Source organism: Ceratotherium simum, chromosome 13, assembly GCF_057802395.1.
Source record: "Ceratotherium simum simum isolate JZ-2026a chromosome 13, ASM5780239v1, whole genome shotgun sequence".
NCBI lineage: Eukaryota > Metazoa > Chordata > Mammalia > Perissodactyla > Rhinocerotidae > Ceratotherium > Ceratotherium simum.
The window spans coordinates 43,499,430-43,520,816 of NC_141912.1; the positions used below are offsets into that span (position 1 = coordinate 43,499,430).

General features: G+C 43.2%; 1 protein-coding gene across 2 annotated transcripts in view; it reads left to right on the plus strand.

Moving 5' to 3' along the window:
• Positions 1–18,894, plus strand: part of BICRAL (BICRA like chromatin remodeling complex associated protein) — a 91,691-nt gene extending 72,797 nt beyond the window's left edge. For both annotated transcript variants that reach the window (XM_014782700.2, XM_087438602.1), the window contains exons 7-13: positions 5,560–5,665; positions 6,502–6,602; positions 8,188–8,249; positions 9,083–9,228; positions 10,752–10,846; positions 12,832–12,934; positions 14,983–18,894. In XM_014782700.2, coding sequence (XP_014638186.1) covers positions 5,560–5,665; positions 6,502–6,602; positions 8,188–8,249; positions 9,083–9,228; positions 10,752–10,846; positions 12,832–12,934; positions 14,983–15,770 — 1,401 coding nt within the window. In that variant the 3' untranslated portion in view covers positions 15,771–18,894. The remainder of the gene's footprint in view (positions 1–5,559; positions 5,666–6,501; positions 6,603–8,187; positions 8,250–9,082; positions 9,229–10,751; positions 10,847–12,831; positions 12,935–14,982) is intronic.
• Positions 18,895–21,387: the final 2,493 nt, after the last annotated feature.

The following is a 21,387-nucleotide window of genomic DNA, read 5'->3' on the forward strand; positions in this document are numbered from 1 at the left end:
GGTTCTGTGATCTGAGTTTATATCTTAAAGTCTCTGAGCCCTGCTTGTCTCTTCTCTAGAATGTGGGACCCTAGCTGTGCCATAGAATCATCAGGGGTGCTTTTTAAAAATATAGATGCCTGGGCCTCACCTCCATAAATTCTGATTTAAATGGTCTGGAGAAAGGACTCTAAGCATCAGCATTTTTCAAAAGCTCCCCAAGTGATTTTTTTTTTTTTAAGATTTTATTTATTTATTTTCCCCCCAAAGCCCCAGTAGATTGTTGTGTGTCATAGCTGCACCTCCTTCTAGTTGCTGTATGTGGGACACAGCCTCAGCATGGCCGGAGAAGCGGTGTGTCAGTGCACGCCTGGGATCCGAACCCGGGCCGCCAGCAGCGGAGCGCACGCACTTAACCGCTAAGCCACGGGGCCGGCCCTCCCCAAGTGATTCTAAAGTGCAACTAGGATAGAGAACCACTGGGCTAGATGACTTCCAGAGCCCATTCTAACCCTAACGTATCATAATTAGACAACTGGAACAATTATTTGGGTGATTAATCTGCCTTTGGCCTCTTCTTTAAGGCAGATTTCCACCATATTAATCTTCCTAAAACATTTGCTTGGTGACCTGAACTGAATCACCTGGGAGCTTCCCATTGCCACAGGAGAAAGTCCAAACCCCTGGCCTGGCAGTTAAGGTTCTCCAGTTAGAAACCCTCCAGGTCATCCAGGCTGACCCCCCATTGTTCCCCAATAGGCCAGATTCACTGTGAGCCTCAGGCCTTTACTGACGTCCTTTCCTATCAGGTCTAAATGCTTCTCCTTCAGGGCCCCACCAGAGCCCCTAGATGAATGAAGCCTTATTCAGGCTCTGCTGATCTCTTCCCTGCACTTTTATTGTACTGCCCACTAGGTGCGTAATCACTTACTGTGCTAAATGTTTCCTTCATTGATTCATTCATTCAACAGTATTTCAGTACCTACCACAGCCAGTCCTGGGCCAAGTCCCAGGGACACAACAATCTGTTCCAGGGCTGGAGCCAACAGCCACAACGCACGCAGTATTTTAAGTGCTTGGTAGAAGTAGTCCAGAGCGCCAGGCTCGGAAAGGGAGCCCCTAACCCAGATGGGATGATTGGGGAAGGTTTCCTTGAGGTAGTGGTTTCTTTCTTTCTTTTTTTTTTTTTTTGTGAGGAAGATCAGCCCTGAGCTAACATCCATGCTAATCCTCCTCTTTTTGCTGAGGAAGACCGGCTCTGAGCTAACATCTGTTGCCAATCCTCCTCCTTTTTTTTCCCCAAAGCCCCAGTGGATAGTTGTACGTCATAGTTGCACATCCTTCTAGTGGCTGTATGTGGGACGCGGCCTCAGCATGGCCAGAGAAGCAGTGCGTTGGTGTGCGCCTGGGATCCAAACCCCGGCCGCCAGCAGTGGAGCGCGCACTTAACCGCTAAGCCACGGGGCCGGCCCCGAGATAGTGGTTTCTGACTGAGACCTACTAAGGGAGAAGGAAGAGTTATCCAGGCAGAAGGGGCCTGAGTGAAGACTGTTTGGGCAGTGGAAACAGCAAATGCAAAGCCTGGAGGGAGAAGAGACCATGGTCCTGCCGGGGAAGGAAGACAAGGTCAGTGAGGTGCGGAAGGTTTAGGTGGGAAAGATGAGCAAGGACCAGATCATACAAGACCTGGCACGCCATGTTAGGGAACCAGTGTCATAATCTAAGCATGAACTAGTGAAGACCTGCACCAGCCTAGTGGCGGGAGAGCTGGTAAGAATTGAGTGGATTTGAGACAATTAGGTTAAATAGAAGTTTCCATTGATTGGCTATAGTGGAGGAATTAGGATGACATATAGGTTCCTAACAGTGACACCAGGTTCACTGAGATAGAACATAGGAAGAAATTGTGGTTTGAAGGGAAATTATGAGTTTAGTTTAGAATATGTTGTCAAGTTTGAGGTACCTGTAGGACAACCAAGTTGTATGATAAACAGTTATATATAACAAAGCATAGGACTGAAATATGGGCTGAAATGGGATTTATCAGCATATAAATTGTAATTGAGGTGGTGGAAGTGCATGAAATGGATCAGAGAGAGTGTTTAAATAGAGAAGAAAAAGCAGCCAGAGGAGAACCCCAAAGTACCTCAAGATTTAGGGGATGGACACAGAAAGAGGAGTCCACGAGTGAGACTCAGAAGGTTCCAGAGAGGAGGAGTAAAACCAATAGGGTTCAGCATTTTGGAAGTTAAGAAAAGAGTGTTGCAGGCAGGAGAGCAGAGGTCCACAGAGTGAAGTCACTGAGAAGTCAGTGGAGGTGAGGATTGGAATGTTTCTGACAAATTTAGCAACAAGGAGGCAGTCGTTGACCTTGGTGAGACTTGTTTCCATGGAATGATGGGTGCAGAAGCCAGATTGCAGTAGACTAAGGAGAGAGTGAAAGGTGTGGTAATGAGTGCAGACAACGGTCAGAACAATGAGGGTAACTGACATGGCATTAGCTACAGGGCATGTGGGGTCAAGGGAATTATTTTTTTAAGATATGAGAAAGGCTTGAGCTTTTTTCAAAGTTGATGGGAAGAAGGTCATGAATTCCAGAGCATTGGTGGGATTCTTTGTAGAAGAAAGGAGGGATGCCTCTTCCATTGTAACAAGAGGAGGGGGGAAAGATGAATGGGGATGCAAGTAAGGTTGTAGCTTTGGTGGGAGAAAGTTGAATGAGTTCTCACCTGGCTTACAGGTTTGAAGAGAATGAAACAGCGTTCAGTGGGAAATGCACAGAGGAGCTGGCTGGGGAAAGGAAGGATTGCTGGACAGGCCTGAGGGCCCAGTTGAGGCTGGACACCATAGTTATAGTGCACTGATGGATTGTGTTTGCGTGGGCCTGGGTGTTTTCTGGATGGTAAATTTTGAGAGGGTAAAGACTGGGTTGGTATCCTTCAGCTGCCTTCTCTGTGATTACCACAGTACTGGGGGTACCATTGACACCGAAGGTCTTAGTCAAGGCACTTTGGGTTGCAACTATCAGAAAACGTGCTCAAACGAGAGGTGGCCCCCTCAGATAGTGACCTTGTTTTCAGATGTGACAGTACTTCATACCACCAAATGACGGCAAATTTTCAAGCTTTGGCGTTAGATTATTGTATTTTTTTCCTTTTACTCTTCTGTACTGTGAAATAGAGCACATTTAGGAAAATGCATAAAACATAAATGTGCAGGTAACAGTTATAAAGCAAATACCCATCCATGTAACCACTCAAGAAATAGAATATTGCATTACTCCCAGAAACCAGCCCCTCCTTGTGCCTTCCCAACCTCAGCCCCTCTCCTGACTTTTATGGTGATCTCTTCCTTGTTTTTCTTTACAGTTTTACTACTTATGTATGCATGGATTTGTTTTATTTGTCTGTTTGATAGTTAGGAGTCATTCCAGGTCATTTCTGATAAAGAAGGTGGCAGATTAGCCTCGGTAATGCCATTTTTATATTAAAAAAATTGTGTGCTCTAAAGCAATAAGGATGATATTCTTCTGTTTCATGTGAACTAGGCATATTGAAATTCCAAAAATGTGTGTCTTGGCAGCGCTGCCCTAAGGACTTTGGTCATTTGAACATATTAATTTGGATTCATCTCTTCATCTGTTGATCTTGTTATTCCAGTCCTATCTAGTATATAGCTTTGCCCTGTTAAACCACATTTTTTCCAACTTTATCTGTTTTTTATTGAAAGTGGCCCTTAGTGTTCATCCCCTGGAAATATTTGTGAGGAAGGCCTGTACTCACTGTGTCCTCCGTGTGAAGAGCTTCCCTATAGTAGGAGAGTGTGGAGTTGTGTTCTAGAGGAAATGCTATGAAAACTAGAAGATTTTCCCCTCATGGTTTTCTTACTAAGAATTTATTGCCTGTCTGTCTACAGTGGAGCATGTCTGACCTGCTAATGGAAGGATGAGCAAGGTGACCACTTCCAACTTTGTAATAACCTCTTCCAGTCTTTCTTGGATGATGTCAAATCCCTCTCCATTTTTATATCAGAAAGGGGTACTGAATAGATAATTCATTGTTTAGAGCAGAAGTGTTAACATGAGCTTAGTTGGCCAGTGGTCAGGCATTGTCAAGGTCTGTGTGAGCACCCCACACGAATGGTTGGTGGGAACATTTTACTTAGGCCAAGTTCATAGTTTAAGTCCTCCATGGGGATGGTTAGACTAAACTCTAAATCCACTGATGGAGGGGCCAGCCCCGTGGTGTAGTGGTTAAGTTTGGTGCACTCCGCTTTAGCAGCCGGGGTTCACAGGTTCAGATCCCAGACATGGGCCTATACCACTAGTCAGCAATGCTGTGGCAGCAACCCACATATAAAGTGGAGGAACATTGGCACAGATGTTAGCTCAGGGCCAATCTTACTCAAGCAAAAAAAGAGGAAGGTTGGCAACAGATGTTAGCTCAGTGCTAATCTTCCTCAGCAAAAAAAAAAAAAAAATCCACTGATGGTATACAAGATATGTAACTGAAGAAAAAACTCTGAAAACTTACTGAACTATGAAGTAGTAATGACAGGATTAAAAATTGAGAGTAATTTAATAGCCTTGTATCATCTTACTTTAAATGTGTGATAGAGATAACAGATTATCTTTTTTAGAGCTAAAAGGAACTTGTTAATCCTTAAACATCATCCAGTTCATCCAGTTCCTCATTTATAGAAAAGAAGCACACAACATTTAAACAGATTAATTTTTCTAATAATATTTTGCTCAGCTAAATATTCAACTAATATTCAGTTGAATTTATATCTCCCAATGACATGCCAACTGATGTTGATATGATGTGAACTAGAGACAAACCAGACGGCAGGGGTGACATGTACTTTAGATCATCTACACAGCAAACAGTGAGGGTTGACAATAGATTTGGGATTGGCGCTTGGGCCCTGACCCGTGCTCAGAGTCCATGCAGACCCCGCACTGGAACTGATGGTCAGGGTCATAAGCCTTTCAGGCGTGATGTAAGATTACCAGGGATGGAAACTGAGTTCCTGGCTCGGCTTTGCATCTGAGCACCGTGACCACGGCAGTTCCAGGAGCAAGAAAGCAGTCTGGTGTCAACTCAGCATCCCTACTGAATGGCGTCAAGAAAATTCGGCGTGCCTATGGATGTTAAAGGGTACTCGCTGCAGTTCTCCCAACGTGATAGGAGAATAATGTTTTTTTTTTTTTTTTTTAAATGTATCCTGGATGTGTTTATTTATTTATTTATTTATTTCCCCCGAAGCCCCAGTAGATAGTTGTATGTCATAGTTGCACATCCTTCTAGTTGCTGTACGTGGGACGCGGCCTCAGCATGGCCGGAGAAGCGGTGCATCGGTGCGCGCCCGGGATCCGAACCCTGGCTGCCAGCATCGGAGCGCGCGCACCCAACCGCTAAGCCACGGGGCCGGCCCCGAGAATAATGTTTTAAAACTTTTGTTTTGTAATCTAACTTGAAGGCCAGATAGGCATTCACAGGCTTGGTTGGCATTTTAAGTAATCTATTAAAGCTGTTTGTCATGAAATTAATTTTTCCATCTTGGTAATATTTTTCACAGGCTCAGAAAAAAAGTTTGAATCAGACTTCCCCCATTTCTGCTTCCAAGACTGCAGATGGCCTGAGGCAAGCACAGATCCCTGGGCTCTTGAGCACTGCACTGCCAGGTCAGGAGGCTTTGTAGTAAGCTCCCCTCAGGTCATCTCTGTCCTCCCAACACCCAGAGGACACTCTTCCCACCTCCCTCATTCTGCATGCAATCTTTCTGACTCAGTCTCACCTCCACTCTGATCATTCCTTCTTTCTGTATCCTTTCCATGTTGCATCTGTACCATTATTTTATATACTACTAAGAAAGAAAAAAGCACTTCTAATTAAGTGATTTGGCATTTTAAATGCCAAATTTAAATGATTTGACACATTAAATTATGTGGAAAAAATGTGCTGCTTAGAAACAACAAAATCTAGTATATGGCACAGATGACTTTGTAACTATCCTCATGTTGCTTTATAGATGTATGTTTAGAGTCCTTCCTGAGACTAAAAATATTGTGGGTTATTCTGCCATTTCTTCTAAAACTTTGAACACCTGTGCTGCTCAATAAGTACTGGAAAAGACAAAAATGTGAACACTCCTATTTGGGGCTCCCTTTCCTTAAGTTGTGAGTAGCTTGGGGTTCGGTAATACTGACAGATTACTGGTTTGAGGCCTGTTCCTCAGACCTTAGATAATTTGAAACTGTAGCATTGACGGCTTTTATTTATTACCATTTATTTATGTATTTATATATTTATTTCTGTTTATTACCTCAATAGGCTTTGATAATCCTTAGCTCTGCCTCTAGATAAATGTACTTCCTGCTCTCCTTCCTCACAGCAAGAGTCCATGACAGAGAAATCTTTCAGAATGTTCAGTCATCTGTATACATTAGACTCTAGGGTTGTATGATGGGCCTGATTCACTGTTTCTGTTGAACATGGTCTTATGTGTTAATTCTAATAGGGCAGGATTCTGGAAGCAAAGTCATACCGATGTCCTTAGGAACCTCACAACCACAGCAGGAAAAAGTCGTTGGATCATCTCCTGGCCAGCCAACCGTGCAGGTAGAAGATAATTTGCATAGCTTCTTCTTAAGGTTTAGCATAATTGAAAGAAAATATAGTCGTGTCATCTTCTGCTGGGTAGTTGCTGCCTAGCGTCGCCTGCACAGTCAGCCCAGTCACCCTGCATGCCCACAAAAGTGAAGCACAAAATCGTGCTCCATGGGCCGGCCCGATGGCGTAGTGGTTAAGTGCGCGCGCTCTGCCTCAGCAGCCTGGGGTTCACAGGTTCGGATCCTGGGCACGGAGCTACGCACCACTCGTCAAACCATGCTGTGGCAGGCGTCCCACATAAAAAAGAGGAAGATGGGCACAGGTGTTAGCCCAGGGCCAATCTTCCTCCGCAAAAAGAGGAGGATTGGGGGGCCGGCCCAGTGGCGCAAGCGGTTAAGTGCGCTTGCTCTGCTGCGGCAGCCCGGGTTCACCTGTTTGGATCCTGGCCGCGCACTGACGCACTGCTTGGCAAGCCATGCTGTGGCGGCGTCCCATATAAAGTGGAGGAAGATGGGCATGGATGTTAGCCCAGGGCCAGTCTTCCTCAGGAAAAAAATAAAAAGAGGAGGATTGGCAGATGTTAGCAGGGGGCTGATCTCCTCACAAAAAAAAGAGGAGGATTGGCAACAGATGTCAGCTCAGGGCTGATCTTCCTCACAAAAAAAAAAAAGTGTGCTCCCAGAAGACCTTCACCACAGGCAGGGCCTCGTTATGTTAATGTTTATAGGATGAAAGTGTCTATTCTATTTCTCACATTACAACGCTGTCATTTCCTCATGAAGTAATAATATACCAGCAGCCAACACATAGCAGGCACTCAAAAAATATAGTTTACTGTTGAATGATATCCCTCATTATCATATCAAAAGTGGACCTATTTCTCTTAGTTACACTGAGAGACTTTTTTTCTGCAGTAACAACCAAGAGTGTGTGAAGCAGTCAGTCCCTGTGGTCTTTTGACCCAACCACTGGTGTAAAAAGGAAGGAAAAACATTTTTTGTTTTCAGCTTACTAAGCCCTTAGTTTCTTCTCCATCAGACTTACCAATTAATAGTTTAATGAAACTTGTTATAGTCTGGGCCTGCCTGGAATGCTCAGGGAAGGATCTGGTTCAGTTCTCTGGGTCTGATGTAAGGGGTATTTGTTTCCTCAACACGATATGGGAAATGCCCTACTGGATCACACACTTGGACTGTGTGGAACAGGAGCTCAAAAGTGTTTGCTCCCTTATTTACCACTGAGAAGATGAGTTAAGTAATATCTACTGAATTTTCAGGTGTTCGTGGAGTTGGTACCCACAAATATATTTCTTCAAAAATATCATGCTGCATTCATAGAGGGAGTGGGGGATTCAGGTACGAGCTGAGTCCTTCCAAGGAACTGATAGTACTTTCTGTAATCTTGACACAGTGCGACTGTGCTACGCTGGTCTATGGACTTGCTTTCATTTTTTAGTAGGACAAATTCTATGGTCTTAGAATATACTCTTGATAGGGAGTTGAAAATATTTGAAACATAGTGACCTTTACGTGTAACTGTATTCTGCTTAATTTTTCTACAAAAGGGAATAATAAGAGGTGTGTTTTGTCTTTAGGTGGATAGTCATTCGGGAGGACAAAAGAGGCCCGCTGCAAAACAGCTAACTAAAGGAGCTTTGTGAGTTACCTGTGGAAATGACTGATTTTGAACATTTCTCTAGGTTCCTTACCTTCAATAAATATACAACAGAAGTCAGGTTATAATAATTTATATTTTGAAAAACGTACTTTGAAAATCTTCCCCAATAGTTTGTTTCCATCATGACCTATAAATATATCAAATGTAGTTTGAGCCTACTGTTTGCTCTTTTGTCCCTAAGGAGGATACAGTCATGTGCCACATAATGACGTTTCAGTTAACAACGGACCACATATATAACGGTGGTCCTGTAAGATTAGTACCGTATAGCCTAGGTGTATAGTAGGCTACACCATCTAGGTTTGTGTAAGTACACTCTGTGATGTTCTCACAATGATGAAATCGCCTAATGACGCATTTCTCAGAATGTATCCCTGTCATTAAGCAACGCATGACTGTAGTTCTTTGTCTTTTTAGCAACCACATACCCTTTGATTGGCCTGAGGGTCTCTAAGGAGAAGCATAGTTTGATAGACTTACTCTTATGTTTAGAACAGAAATGTTACCATAAGCTTAGTTGGCCAGTGGTCATGTATTGCCAAGGTCTGTGTGAGCACCTGTAGGTGAATGGTTGGTGGGAACACCATGCTTTTGAGACCAGGGTCATAGTTTGTGTCCCCTTTAGAGACAGTTAGACCAAACCCAAAACCCACCATGGTGTATACAAAGTATAAAACAAGAAAAAATAGAACTGCTGTACTATAAATAACAACACTCCTGTGTATGTCTTATTGTCTTTGCACGCAAATAACCATCATGATTAGATTTCTTAACATGACTCTACATTGCCATTGGCAACTTCTCTTTTAAAGCATTCTCCAGCAGTTACAGAGGGACCAAGCCCATGCTGTGACGCCTGATAAAAGTCAATTCCGGTCACTAAGTGATGCGGTTCAGAGGCTGCTCTCCTACCACGTGTGCCAGGGCTCCATGCCCACGGAGGAAGACTTGAAGAAAGGTAAACAGGCCGTAACCCCAGTGTACCACTGTGACACGAGAAGCCCTCCTTGGGATGCCCCACGGAAGAGTGAGAGCCACGTAGCCCCCAGATGGTAGCCAGGTTATCGTTTTTCATCCCAGACCTACCTTGTTCCCAATTTACTCAATTTCCAAGTTTATGTTTAGGGTTGTGACTTATTCTTCTCAACATTCTGTGAAGGGATACCCGAATGTCAGAGTATTTTATGGACAAATTTGAGGGCAGTGAATCCAAAGCATTGTTTAGACTGCAGATGGGATGGCTCTGGGCTAGGTACCTGTACAGAGATTTAGGCATAGTCTTTGCATTTAGGCAGAATGCATACCCTTAGCTGTTATTACCCGTTTTATGAGTTAGATAGATACTTCAGCCCCCAAAAGCATTCTTTGAGGTTCCAAAGTGGGTCCAGGGCATTGCTGTATGTCAAGAAACTGGCAAAAAAGTTTAAGGATAAGGACCCCTTATCCCAACCTGGAACTCAGCCCATTCTGATGCCTGGGCCTGCTGTCTCTCCCCACTGTGCCACTTAGTTCTACTCTCCTTCCCACCACCATTCCCGGGCCTTGACTCTGTTCCCTTCCACTGCTTTAATCCCTCCCTCAGCTGCCCCCAGTCTTGCTCCCCCTGGCCGGGGTCTCTGATCTGAGAGCAGTGGTCTCGGTCAGTCCGCTGTGAGCTTCCCTGGGAGGTCCAAGGAGTAGGGTCCAAATCCAACATAAACAGGGATGTGAAGACTGAGGAGAGTGAAGCAGGAAATGTGAGACCTTTGGAGACTGACAAACACAGGTTAGAGCCACAGCACTGTGACCTGCAGGATCTCATGAACTAGTTGTGTCTTTACATAAAACTGGTCTGGGGGCCGGCCCCGTGGCTCAGCGGTGAAGTATGTGAGCTCCGCTGCTGGCGGCCGGGGTTCAGATCCTGGGCACGCACCAACGCACCGCTTCTCTGGCCATGCTGAGGCAGCGTCCCACATACAGCAACTAGAAGGATGTGCAACTATGACATACAACTATCTACTGGGGCTTTGGGGGGAAAATAAATAAATAAATAAAATTATAAAACTGGTCTGCCCAGCCCAGACAGGAGGACTTCATTGTTTCAGCTGTTTTAGTTTTTCATACTGTTGGAGGGAAATGGAGGCTTAGATCATCTAAACTAGCAGATCATTCTCTGTTCATTGATATTTGTTGCTGGTCTGTGTTATATGGTTTTCTTTTATCAGTGATGTTGAAGATATTATATTTTTGGTTTCCTAATTAAAGTTAAAATAAGCTAGTATTGAAGTGAGTTTCCATGATCACATGCTGGTGGACGGTGAGGGAAAGCAGTGCAGAAGCATGATGTTTAACCAAGGAAGAGCTAATCTGAGAAGAGGAAATAGCCACAGACAAGACATGTTTGAATAATGGAAGAGGAATGCATTTCAGTCCTAAGAAATAAAAGACCTAGTGGGTGATTTGCACTCTCTTACTATTTTCTCTTTCTCTCTCTTTTTAAAGTCGACAGTGAATTTGAAACAGTTGCCACTCAGCTCCTGAAAAGGACCCAAGCTATGCTTAACAAGTACAGATGCCTGCTCCTGGAAGATGCCATGGTAAAATTCTGCTACCGAGCATATTTGTTTTTTAAAACTCCACAGGTCACAGCTACCGATTTGGAGAGAAAAACTTCAAGGAATTACATTTTCCCAACATAGTTTAAAAGTCATAAATATTTAAAATTGTAGAAAAACTTACGTTTGACCGTTACTGCTAATAACAGTAGCAGTTCAGATTTGCTGCGCTTTACGTGGTCGACCACACTTGCTCAGTGCTACTGTTGTCCTGGTTCCAAATAAGAAAACTCTGGCTTTGGTTAAGTAATTGGCCCACCATCATACAGCTGGTAAGTTTGCGGAGTAATTAGCAGAGCTAGGATACAGACGAGGACCGTCTGACCCCCATCCACACTCTGTTGCTGTCTCCTGCCTCTCCCCACCCAGAGATGGGGGCTGACTGGCGGCACTTCCAGTGACGGGTTGTTCAGAGCAGTGTCTGAAAAGACTAGGTGATGACAAATGTTAAAATTAGTTTTGTCTTGTTTTTAAATGAAAGACCGTTAACATATAAAATTCACACTTAATTTTAAAATGTACATCTTGATGGTTTTTATTATATTCACAAGGTTATGTGACCATCACCACGAACTCCAGGACATTTTCATCCCCCCAAATAGAAACTAAAATTAGTTTTAAAGCACCAGTTAATTAGATAAAGGAGTAAGTTATCTCAGGAAATGATGGAAAGACCAAACCTATTCTGACACTTTAGAAGCAGTTCTAAAATCATATAGGCTTTCATCTATAAATTGGTCTCTTACAAGTTTTCAATTTGAGATCAACTCTGAAAATGTACCTCGGGAGATTAGTTGAACTATATTATACACATATACAATATAGTGTAAATATGTAAGTGTGTGTGTTTGCTTAAATATATATGTTTACTTATATATATTTATTTAAAATTGTACCTCCAAAGTCTGAAATAGTTGTTCTTATATTGACAACCATTTCTAAAACAAAACCCTGAGATATCAAAAAGACTAACTTTATCATTTGTGAGGAAAGGACCACTTATTTGGTCAACTTATATCTGCCATAAATTTTCATGTTTAATAAGACCCAGAAATAGAATTTAAGATTCGATTCTGTACAGCTAAAAATAATTTTAAGGAAAGTCTTAATAAAAAACACAATTATAACATAGCAGAATATGAAGTAAAAGTTCATCTTAAAAGATTTCCCACATGTTATTAAGCAGAGGGGGAAAGAAGAAAGGTACAGAACAGTGTATATAGTTGCTATGATTTATGAGCAAAAATACACAAAGGAAGAAAAATGTAAATTTGTGTGTGTACATAGAACATCTCTGGCAGAGTGTATTCAACTGCTAGGCATGAGGGTGTCTCCAGGGAGACGCCCTGGGTGGGAGGGAGACGTGGTGCGCAAGGGAGATGAAGAAAGAAGGCGTACTTTTCACATCTCCTTTAGTTTGTGTGTGTGTGTGTGTGTGTGTGTGTGTGTGTGTGTGTATGTGTGTGGAAGATTGGCTCTGAGCTAACATCCATGCCCATCTTCCTCTACTTTATATGGGATGCCGCCACAGCACGGCTTGATGAGCGGTGCGTCACTCCACAGCCGGGATTCAAACCTGCAAACCCTGGGCCGCTGAAGTGGAGCGTGTGAACTTAACTACTACGCCACTGGGATGGCCCCCCCTTTAGCATCTTTTGAATTTTATACCAATGTGTAAATTACATTTTCCAAAAAAAATACAATTTAAAAAATGTATTTTTACATACAATTTTACATACAATTATTTGTATTTTTACATACAATTTTACATACAATTTAAAATTGTATTTTAAATACAATTTAAAAAAATGCATCCTCGGTGGCAAGGACAGATGTGACTAATTGGGACATGGCTGGAACCTAGACCCCACGTTGTCACTTCTGATTGCTTCATTTGTTCCAAAGACGTGGTGAGATGTTGGCACTTGTTAAAAGGCATCTGAAATGACCGGACTCTCTCATTTCAGCGGATCAATCCGTCTGCCGAGATGGTGATGATCGATAGGATGTTCAACCAGGAGGAAAGAGCTTCTCTGTCCCGGGACAAGCGTCTGGCACTTGTAGACCCTGGTAAGAAATGTCAGAGTGAGAGTTGAGGAGAGCTACCGCCAGGGCTCAGGGGCCAAGGGCCTTCGGAGAGTCTGTCTGAACCAACTTTTGTGTACGAAACCTGAAGGTAGAACATGAATTCTGGGGAGAAAAAACCCAGAGTTGAGAGCAGTACATGAATGCTGTGAGAAAGTCTATATTCCACAAAATCCAAACTGGAATTTTACATTCAGTTAAGTGATTCTTTTTCCCTATTTTAAACTTAAAATTCTCAATCTTTCTCTAGTTTTTGAGAACTAAATTAAGCCAGAAGCCTTCCCAGAAGCAGTTAGACCGCAGCAAATTACTGAGCGTCTTACTATGTGCAAGGCCTTGTTGGGGGGGGCAATCAGTAAAACACGGTGCCTGCCCGAAAGCTAGTTAATTGTAACGCTCCATTTAAGTACTTTTCTCTCACCCCATCAGTTTCCTGCCAATTGCATACAGGTTAGATTTGATCCACATTCTGCCTTTTAAAAATAGATTCTCTTTACTTTTTTCTAGCCTCTAAAAAATTTTAAATCAAATAACATTATAACAATTCATGGAATGTAGATTTTACCCATGCTTTCACCATCCTATAAAAGACATGTTTTTATTTCTCCAGGTTTTCTTCCAGTTCTAGTTCCCATTTGCATGTGTCATTTATATATAGTTATAATCATATGTCATATACTAGATAGGATTTTGTTATTCTAATTTTCTTCCATTTAACACATCTGAAGTTTTTATCATGTGGCTATAGTCTTCAAAATAGTATTTAATAAATTTTAATACATTAATCTGATAATTTAGCCAATCCATTCCCCTCCTGTTGGACTACTGTTTTCCTGTGGTTTTATTTCCATTCCTCTAACGTCTTTTCTGGTACTTAAATATTAAGGCTCTCCCTTGTGTTTGATGTGGCTCAAGAAATTTCCAAAAAGAATATATGATCCTTACACTCAATCTAAAGGGAGGGTCCAAAAGAATTGCTATGTACCTAGGAGAATCCTCAACTCTTTCCAAAAAGGCAGAGAATAATATAGGATATATTTCTGTCCCTTTTTCTTAGAACCTGAAATCTCCTATTGCCTTTTGGTGAACTGGGCTTGTGGATAAACCCTCCTACTTTGTCACAGCCCCCTCAGGCCAAGTGCTGCATGGCAAGGCCATGCTTCATTCTCCTCTGTATTGTGCCTGCACTGCCAGTGTTTGTGGGATGGAATCATCGTTTTAGGTTTCAAGGCTGTATCTCCAAGATCTTACATTTCGGGATTTGGTGAACAAAGTCACGTTTGTGGTTTTATACATGTCCTCAAAGCTCTATTTCACTTTCATTACTTCCAGAGTTCACACTTCTGCCCTTGCATAACAGCAGTCTGCCTTCCTCCCTCTGTACCCTCAGCCCCCTAAATCCTCACTAACGTTTCTCTCGCCATCCTTGACCCTTCAAGCCTGGCACAGTTCAGTGCTTGCTCACAGACCTGGTTCCCCTGTACCCCACTGTCCTGCCAAGCAGGTATCATTTGGGGTGTGTGTTGACCATTCGTTTTGTGCTCCTGGCAAAGTGCAGCTAGTTATGCCAGGTCCCCTCACATGTGTCTAGAGGGACTGAAGTGCCATCACCCACCCCCCACAGCCTCATTCTAGGTCCTCCTGCTCCAAGGAAGACCACGGTGATGCTAGCATCTAATTTCAGTTTTTAGACTGTTTCAAAGCAGTCGTTAATAAAAAACTAATTAAAAATAACAGTCAGAGATCAAGACAAAGGGAAGCTTTTAGCCCATCTGGTTTTCCCATTTGTCATCAAGCAGCTACCTTTTCAAAGAGGTTTAAGCTTCTCGTCTGGAAGCTGTGGCCGCACAGCCTTGGTTACTTTTACAGGATGCCCCTCAGGTTGTGCCTCGGCATCTTCCTGGACGTGAAGGACTGACTTGGTGGGTGGGGGGCTGGAGTGGGATGGGTGTGCTCTTGGCCCACTGAGGGACTATTGTATAGTCCTTACTCTCTCATTCGTTCATTAACGTTCTTTTTGTTCCCATTTCCAGAGGGTTTTCAGGCTGATTTCTGTTGTTCCTTCAAACTTGATAAAGCTGCTCATGAGACGCAGTTTGGCAGGAGTGACCCGCATGGCAGTAAAACAACCAGCTCTCTCCATCTGACAGCCAAGGCCCAAAGCAGAGACCGAGCCAAACCCGGCATGGCAGAGCCAACGCATCATGACCAGTTCCATCTAGTGCCTAATCACGTCGTGGTCTCCGCAGAAGGAAGCATTTCTAAAAAAACTGAATGCCTCGGCAGAGCACTGAAATTTGACAAAGCGGGCTTGGTTCAGTACCGGAGCGCGTCAGAGGAGAAGACCAGCCGGAGAGACTCCATGAAGGGCAGCGAGTGCTCTCCCGGCCCCGAAGGGCACCGGAAAACCTTGTCCAGACCGGATCATGGTACCGAGAGCAAACTCTCAAGTATCCTAGTAGATTCTCACTTGGAGATGACGTGTAACAATTCCTTCCAGGACAGAAGTCTGAGGAATTCCCCAAAGAATGAAGTTTTACACACAGACATCATGAAAGGGTCAGGCGAGCCCCAGGCAGATCTCCAGCTCACGAAGAGTTTAGAAACAACATTTAAGAACATCTTGGAACTCAAAAAGGCTGGGCGGCAGCCCCAGAGTGACCCCGTGGTTAGTGGCTCTGTTGAGTTAGACTTCCCCAACTTTTCTCCAATGGCTTCGCAGGAAAACTGCCTGGAAAAGTTCATCCCGGACCACAGTGAAGGCGTTGTCGAAACTGACTCCATTTTAGAAGCAGCTGTAAATAGTATCCTAGAGTGTTAATAGCCGCAGTCCTTCCCCCACCCCGCCCCTGAGACCCCGCCCTGGACAAGTTACATTCTTTGCTGGCAAAAGCAAATGGAAACTCTCCTGTCTCCAGCCTGCTTGATCTTTCATCACAGGTTCTTCTTTCTAATCTCAATCCCGTTCTTTGTTTAAGAGCAATACTCGTCATGGTTACAGGGAGATCCTTTAGTAAAATCAGTCCTTGTTAGAAGGCAGTCTGATAGGCCCTACACATTTCAAGTGTTATGAAAGTGCTTATAGTGATTTCTTTTTGTTTGCTTATTTGTTTTCTTTTTTAAAAAATACTGTAACTGAATGAGATCACAGTACACTTGGCCCTGGGTAAAATTCTGACAATCATAAGTCGTTTGAAAAGAACAGACTTATTAAAGAAAATCAAACAGGACTGATAGAAGCTACTTTTTAAAGAGTATCCCACCACATCTCCAAATTTTGGCTTTTGGGTTTTTTTGTTTATTTGTTGGAGGGGAGACCACAGGGTTCTCCCCCTCAGCCATCTCTGAGCAGTCAGTTGCTGGGGCCCCTGCAGCCCCCGTGTGAGCAGCCGGGAGCACACGAGCAGGGCATTCACAGGGCTTCCTTGTTCATTGTTCAAAAGCTTTTCCGATGCTTCCAGAGCAAAACCTCATGCTTTCCAGCGTTATTTGTGTTGAATTTCATCTAGGGAATGCTCTGTTCTTGGTTGCACCAGCATGACTTGAGGTAATTTCACCAGGCTAAATAAAGGAAAATGGAAACCAGTTAAGTGGCACAGTGTACAGGGGAGGCCGGGATAGAGCCATGAGGAATATAAAATGTATATATGTAAAAGCATATATATGTTTGCTATGGAGAAAAAACAAGCGTTTCGCATTTTATAATTGGATATAGTCAACCTTTGATGTATGTTTTTGTTTGTTGCTGGGTTTTGTTCCATTTAACCTCTCTTTGCACCCTTTCCCACAACAAATAGCCAAGCATCAAAAGCACTTTCATTTGAAAACTATGTTGTAATTTTTCAGTTTAAACTTTAAGGGGATTTTGGCCTTGTTTATGCTTCTTGTTGTCTGAGAACAGTAGTCACCCCCGGCAGCAATCATTACCAAAACACAGACAAACCAAAGGTAGCCAGCCAGCCCACCACTGAAAGGAAAGATCGGGACACGGGATTCCCACTTGACAGCCAAAGGACATGCCCTGTCATGGTTTGCATTTTGCCCGTGTTCATATCAGTGAACATGACTTATTGCTTTATTTATTTATATTTCTTTTCAGGGAGCTTTCCCCGTTTTCCTTTCTTGTATACCTGCCCCAGGTCTTCCCATTTCTGTTGTTACTTTCATTTTCAATGTCACTGTAACCATCAGTGATGTCCTATCATTGGGTAAGCTACATAACGGTATTTTATACGCACTCACATGTGCGTGTGTGCATGTGTCTGAGCTGTTCAGATCCAGAGGTCATTTTGGTTGCAGTGTGTACACACTCACGCTCCCTCTTATGTGCACACACTCTCTCATTTAGTCTGTTTCTCTCTCTGGTTTTCGAGGTGCACCCACTGGTCTCCACTCGAACACCCTGCCAGGAGCTGCTTCTGGCTGTCCCCAGAATGGGGATGACCCCCATTGTCATCATGTTGGGCAATTCTTTTCCAGATTGGCCTGCAATGGACAGGAAGGCTTCTGATTACTAGAAAACACAGCAACAGAAGACCTATACTCTCCCTGCCCCTTTGTCCCACCACACAAGGAAACTCTGTGAGACAGCCAGTCTTCATAAGAGCAAAGTCCCTTCTCCCACTCCCATCCCCCGGCCAATAGAAATTGGAAAATATGGGCCATTTTAGGGTTACCATTTTTTCCTTATTTGTGCCAACGTCCAAGCTGCAGATTTCCCCTTTTTCCTGTATTGTAACATATTAGAAAGATAAGTTGGTATTGCCAGTTGGAACTTTCTGTTTGGGCAGCCCTGGGGTAACACCCTGTCCTGAACCCCATGATTTCATAGGCTCTTCTTCTCTTAGAGTTCATGCTCCCCTAATTCCTAGCAAGACTTAAAGATGGTCCCTCCTGATCAAATTTTTCTCATTGTGGAACTTTATACCTGGGAGCCTTCACATAGGCTACTAATGAGTTACATTAATTACTGCGAATCAGTGGAATTCTTAAGAGACAAGATAAGCTTCCTGTACACTTGTCACCTCTCTTTCTTCCCTGTCATCCCCGCTACCCAAGTCCCAGCTTTGCTATACACCATCTTAAAGGGTTTTTAAGCCCTAACACTTGTCTAGCAGATGGAGAGCCTAATTTACCAAAATGAAACTTGTAAATTTTTGTGTCCTTGTATGTAAGTTTACTTTTTATGGAGGAACAATTCTAGATAATGACAAATGAAGATTACAAAATGTATTTTACTCCTGCGATTAGGTTACGTGCACGTGGGTCATGACTCGCACACCGAGCTCCCTCGGGTGAAGGGTAAGAGAGCTCAGCCTCGGATGGCCAACATTCAGTTGTTCAGGTTCATTAGTCCAAGTTCAGTTTTAGAACTACCTGTACTCAGTAACAAAAATCATTTTCTTTTTTTTTCCGTTGTTGTTGTGAAAAGTGTGAATTTGTTATTAAGCATTTGATTTTCTGTGTCCTTAAGTACTGCCTAAAGATAAAGCAAATTTTGAACTGGCAATTACGAAAAAGAACTATTTTAGCTCTGAAGAATTTAGTCAACTTTGTTAGATTAGGGAGGCCTTACAGACTGACTTGACTGAAAGAGGACGCGTCACTCACTGTCAGTGTGGTGTGGGCTTTATTTGCTTAAATACCTTCATTTGTATAGTATGTCTCACTTGAAATTGCTTTGTATACATTTTGTAAAAATATTTATAAAATGTTTTGTAAAAAAAAGTATAACAAATTGCAGTTTATTTTGTTATGTTGGATAAATACTGTTAAAAGAAACCAGTCAGTAACTATATTGTTAATCCATGGTTAGGAAATGTTTAGTTGGAGATTACAAAATGAAACAACCATTGCAATACAGCCAAAGATTTGGGAAAATGTGCACCTGTGATTGTCTTGATTTTGCAAATAGGAATGGCTGCTTTTCCCAGAAGGAAAGGGTAAGTAAGTATTCAGTGGGAGTTCTATTTACAAGTTACAAGTTAAACAAAGCTGGGCAGTGAGGAAGTTTAGTCATGGACCTCTCTGGCCTCCATCCCTGTTCTTGTCACATGGGTCCTTAACTAAGAAAGGAAAAATGGGGCCATTTGAAAAGTTAGAGAAGTGAGTCTCAGTCGGCAGGAAGTTTTCATCAATCATTGTATTTATTTTGTTTCTTCAAGGACAGGAAGGCTAAGGGGTAGGTAAAGAAAACTATTTTACATAAGACTTGTTCCAGAATTGACATGTTTCTCTTTGGATTCACACATTTGACCAAACTGTATTGAGAAATACCTCTGTAACTCATCTGTAAAATCAGTCCCAAGAGGCTGGTCTGAGTTCTTGCCCTCACATGTGTGACTCTACCCAACTTGTTAGAGAAACTACGGGGAAATGTACTTCTGGGGGTGAGGGTATAAGACTACTTAAATTTTTCTATGGGGTTTAGAATTTATACTTATAATTCCTTATTTTATGGTTTAATTGCATCCCCCGCCCTTAAAGCAGTAGCAGTCAGGGAAACCAAGACTCTGCAGTAATGGATATAGAAATAGGAAGTAGTTCTCATATAACTAACAGAAGTTAGAATAATCACGTCAGTGGACGGATCCCTTAATGTCTTTGGCAGCGTTGCCCTGAAGTCAAGCTTCTTCTTGCTAAGGATATGTGTCCAACATGACGTTCTTGCCCCTCTTCAGGCCATTTGCAATAGGAGTGCCCCATGAACGAAGAGTTAGAAGGAAGGATCATCTGGCTGCTTGGTTAGGATCAGAGTCTCTGTGTTCCCAGGGGCAGGCCCAGAGGAAAGACCAGGCATCTTCTCTCAGGATGGTTAAAGCCCCCAGCCCTGCGTATGGGAGGCCATGTTCCAAGAGAAGGGCCCCAGCACTCCCCGATGTGGAGAAAGAGGCCAGTGGATTATTGGGGGGAAAGGGAAGGGAAAAGAAAGAAACCTCCACCGTCTGGGGGCAGTGACACAGCATCTCTCAGGCAGGGCTCTAGCTCTGCTGTCCTCAAGAGGTGAGGCTCTGGGTCCAGGCCCTGGCTGTGCTTCAGCCCGTGTGTGCTCTCCGAGACAGACTTCTGGGCATCCAGCTGAGGGTGGAGAGCATAAACCGCCAAATGTTCACTGAGCAGTTTAACAGGCACTGCGCCAGACACTGGAGCTACTGGATAATTCAGGCATGACTTCTGCTCTTGGGGAGCTCACAGGCTGGAGCAGAAACAAGCACATAAATAACTGTATTACATTTGGGAACTGACTGGAGTTCAGGAGAGAAGAAACGGCGGCTGAAATTCTTCCAGTCTGCCACTTCGTAGAGAGCTGCAATCCATATTTCCATGCCCTGGGTCTTAGTACAGTTGCCTGAGTTAGATTTGAGAAAAAAAGCATGATACTTTCTGCAGGAATGAAAATAAAGGAACTTTGTAATATAATATTAAATATGTGGAGAAATCTGGCTCAGTATACACACAAATGATAGGAGCACATGCGTAGCATAAAGTGGATTCTGTAATATGAATAGCCTGTGTCTACATTGCTGCAGGTAAAAGGCCTTTATAAGAAACCCTAATCTATATTCTTTGTAGACATGTGCTAGAGCCTGTACTTGGAAAACACTTGCGAAGGCAAGAAGATCCTTAGGAAAAAATCACTTCTGTGAAGGTCACAGAAAGCAGTGCAATGGGGTGGGCAGACAGTGCCTTTGGCAGCAGAATCTGGAAACAGTTCCCAGTACTTCATCTAACATGTAATCAGACACCTTCATGCAGGTTACTCTCAGCCTCAGCTCCCTTGCCTATAAACTAGGAAGACTTGTCCTGGCCCTCCACTTCTTAGGGTGTACAATGAGGTGTTATTGAAGAAGTGTGGAAGGTACAATAAGCTAATGTTCCATTATCCCTGAAATAATTTAGCAGAGGTTTGGGTTTTCCCGTTGTGCTTTGGTCTTACCTACTGCACACTGGCTCTTTCCTACCCTAGCTTTCCTGTGTCTATCCTCAACCCTCAGAAGTCTGCTGCCCTTCACCTGTTCTCTCCTTTTTCCTTCCCACTTTTGCTCCCTTATGCTTGTTTTTCATCAGGATCAAAAGCTGTTGTCCATGTTGCCTTCCCCAACCCCAGGCTTATCTGGCAGCTCTCACACTCATCTCTCTCCCACCTGCTTCCTGGTAACCCCACATCACTCTCTAAGGAAAGCTTGAAACAAAATGAAGTTGACCGGAAGAAAGGTCATAATCCAAGAAAGAGGTCTGGGGAAGATGGGAGATTACAGATGGAGGCCCCTCTCGGTTGTGTTGGGTGTGGTGGTTTTGCCCTACTGAGAAGGAAGGCACTGCTCAATTATCTCTTAAGTAAAAAAGAGTAGGATTACAAATAATCCAGAAGTGCGGACAATACTGAAATAACTTATTGTGGAATATGTTAGGAAAGAAATCCTGGAGTCAACGCAGAG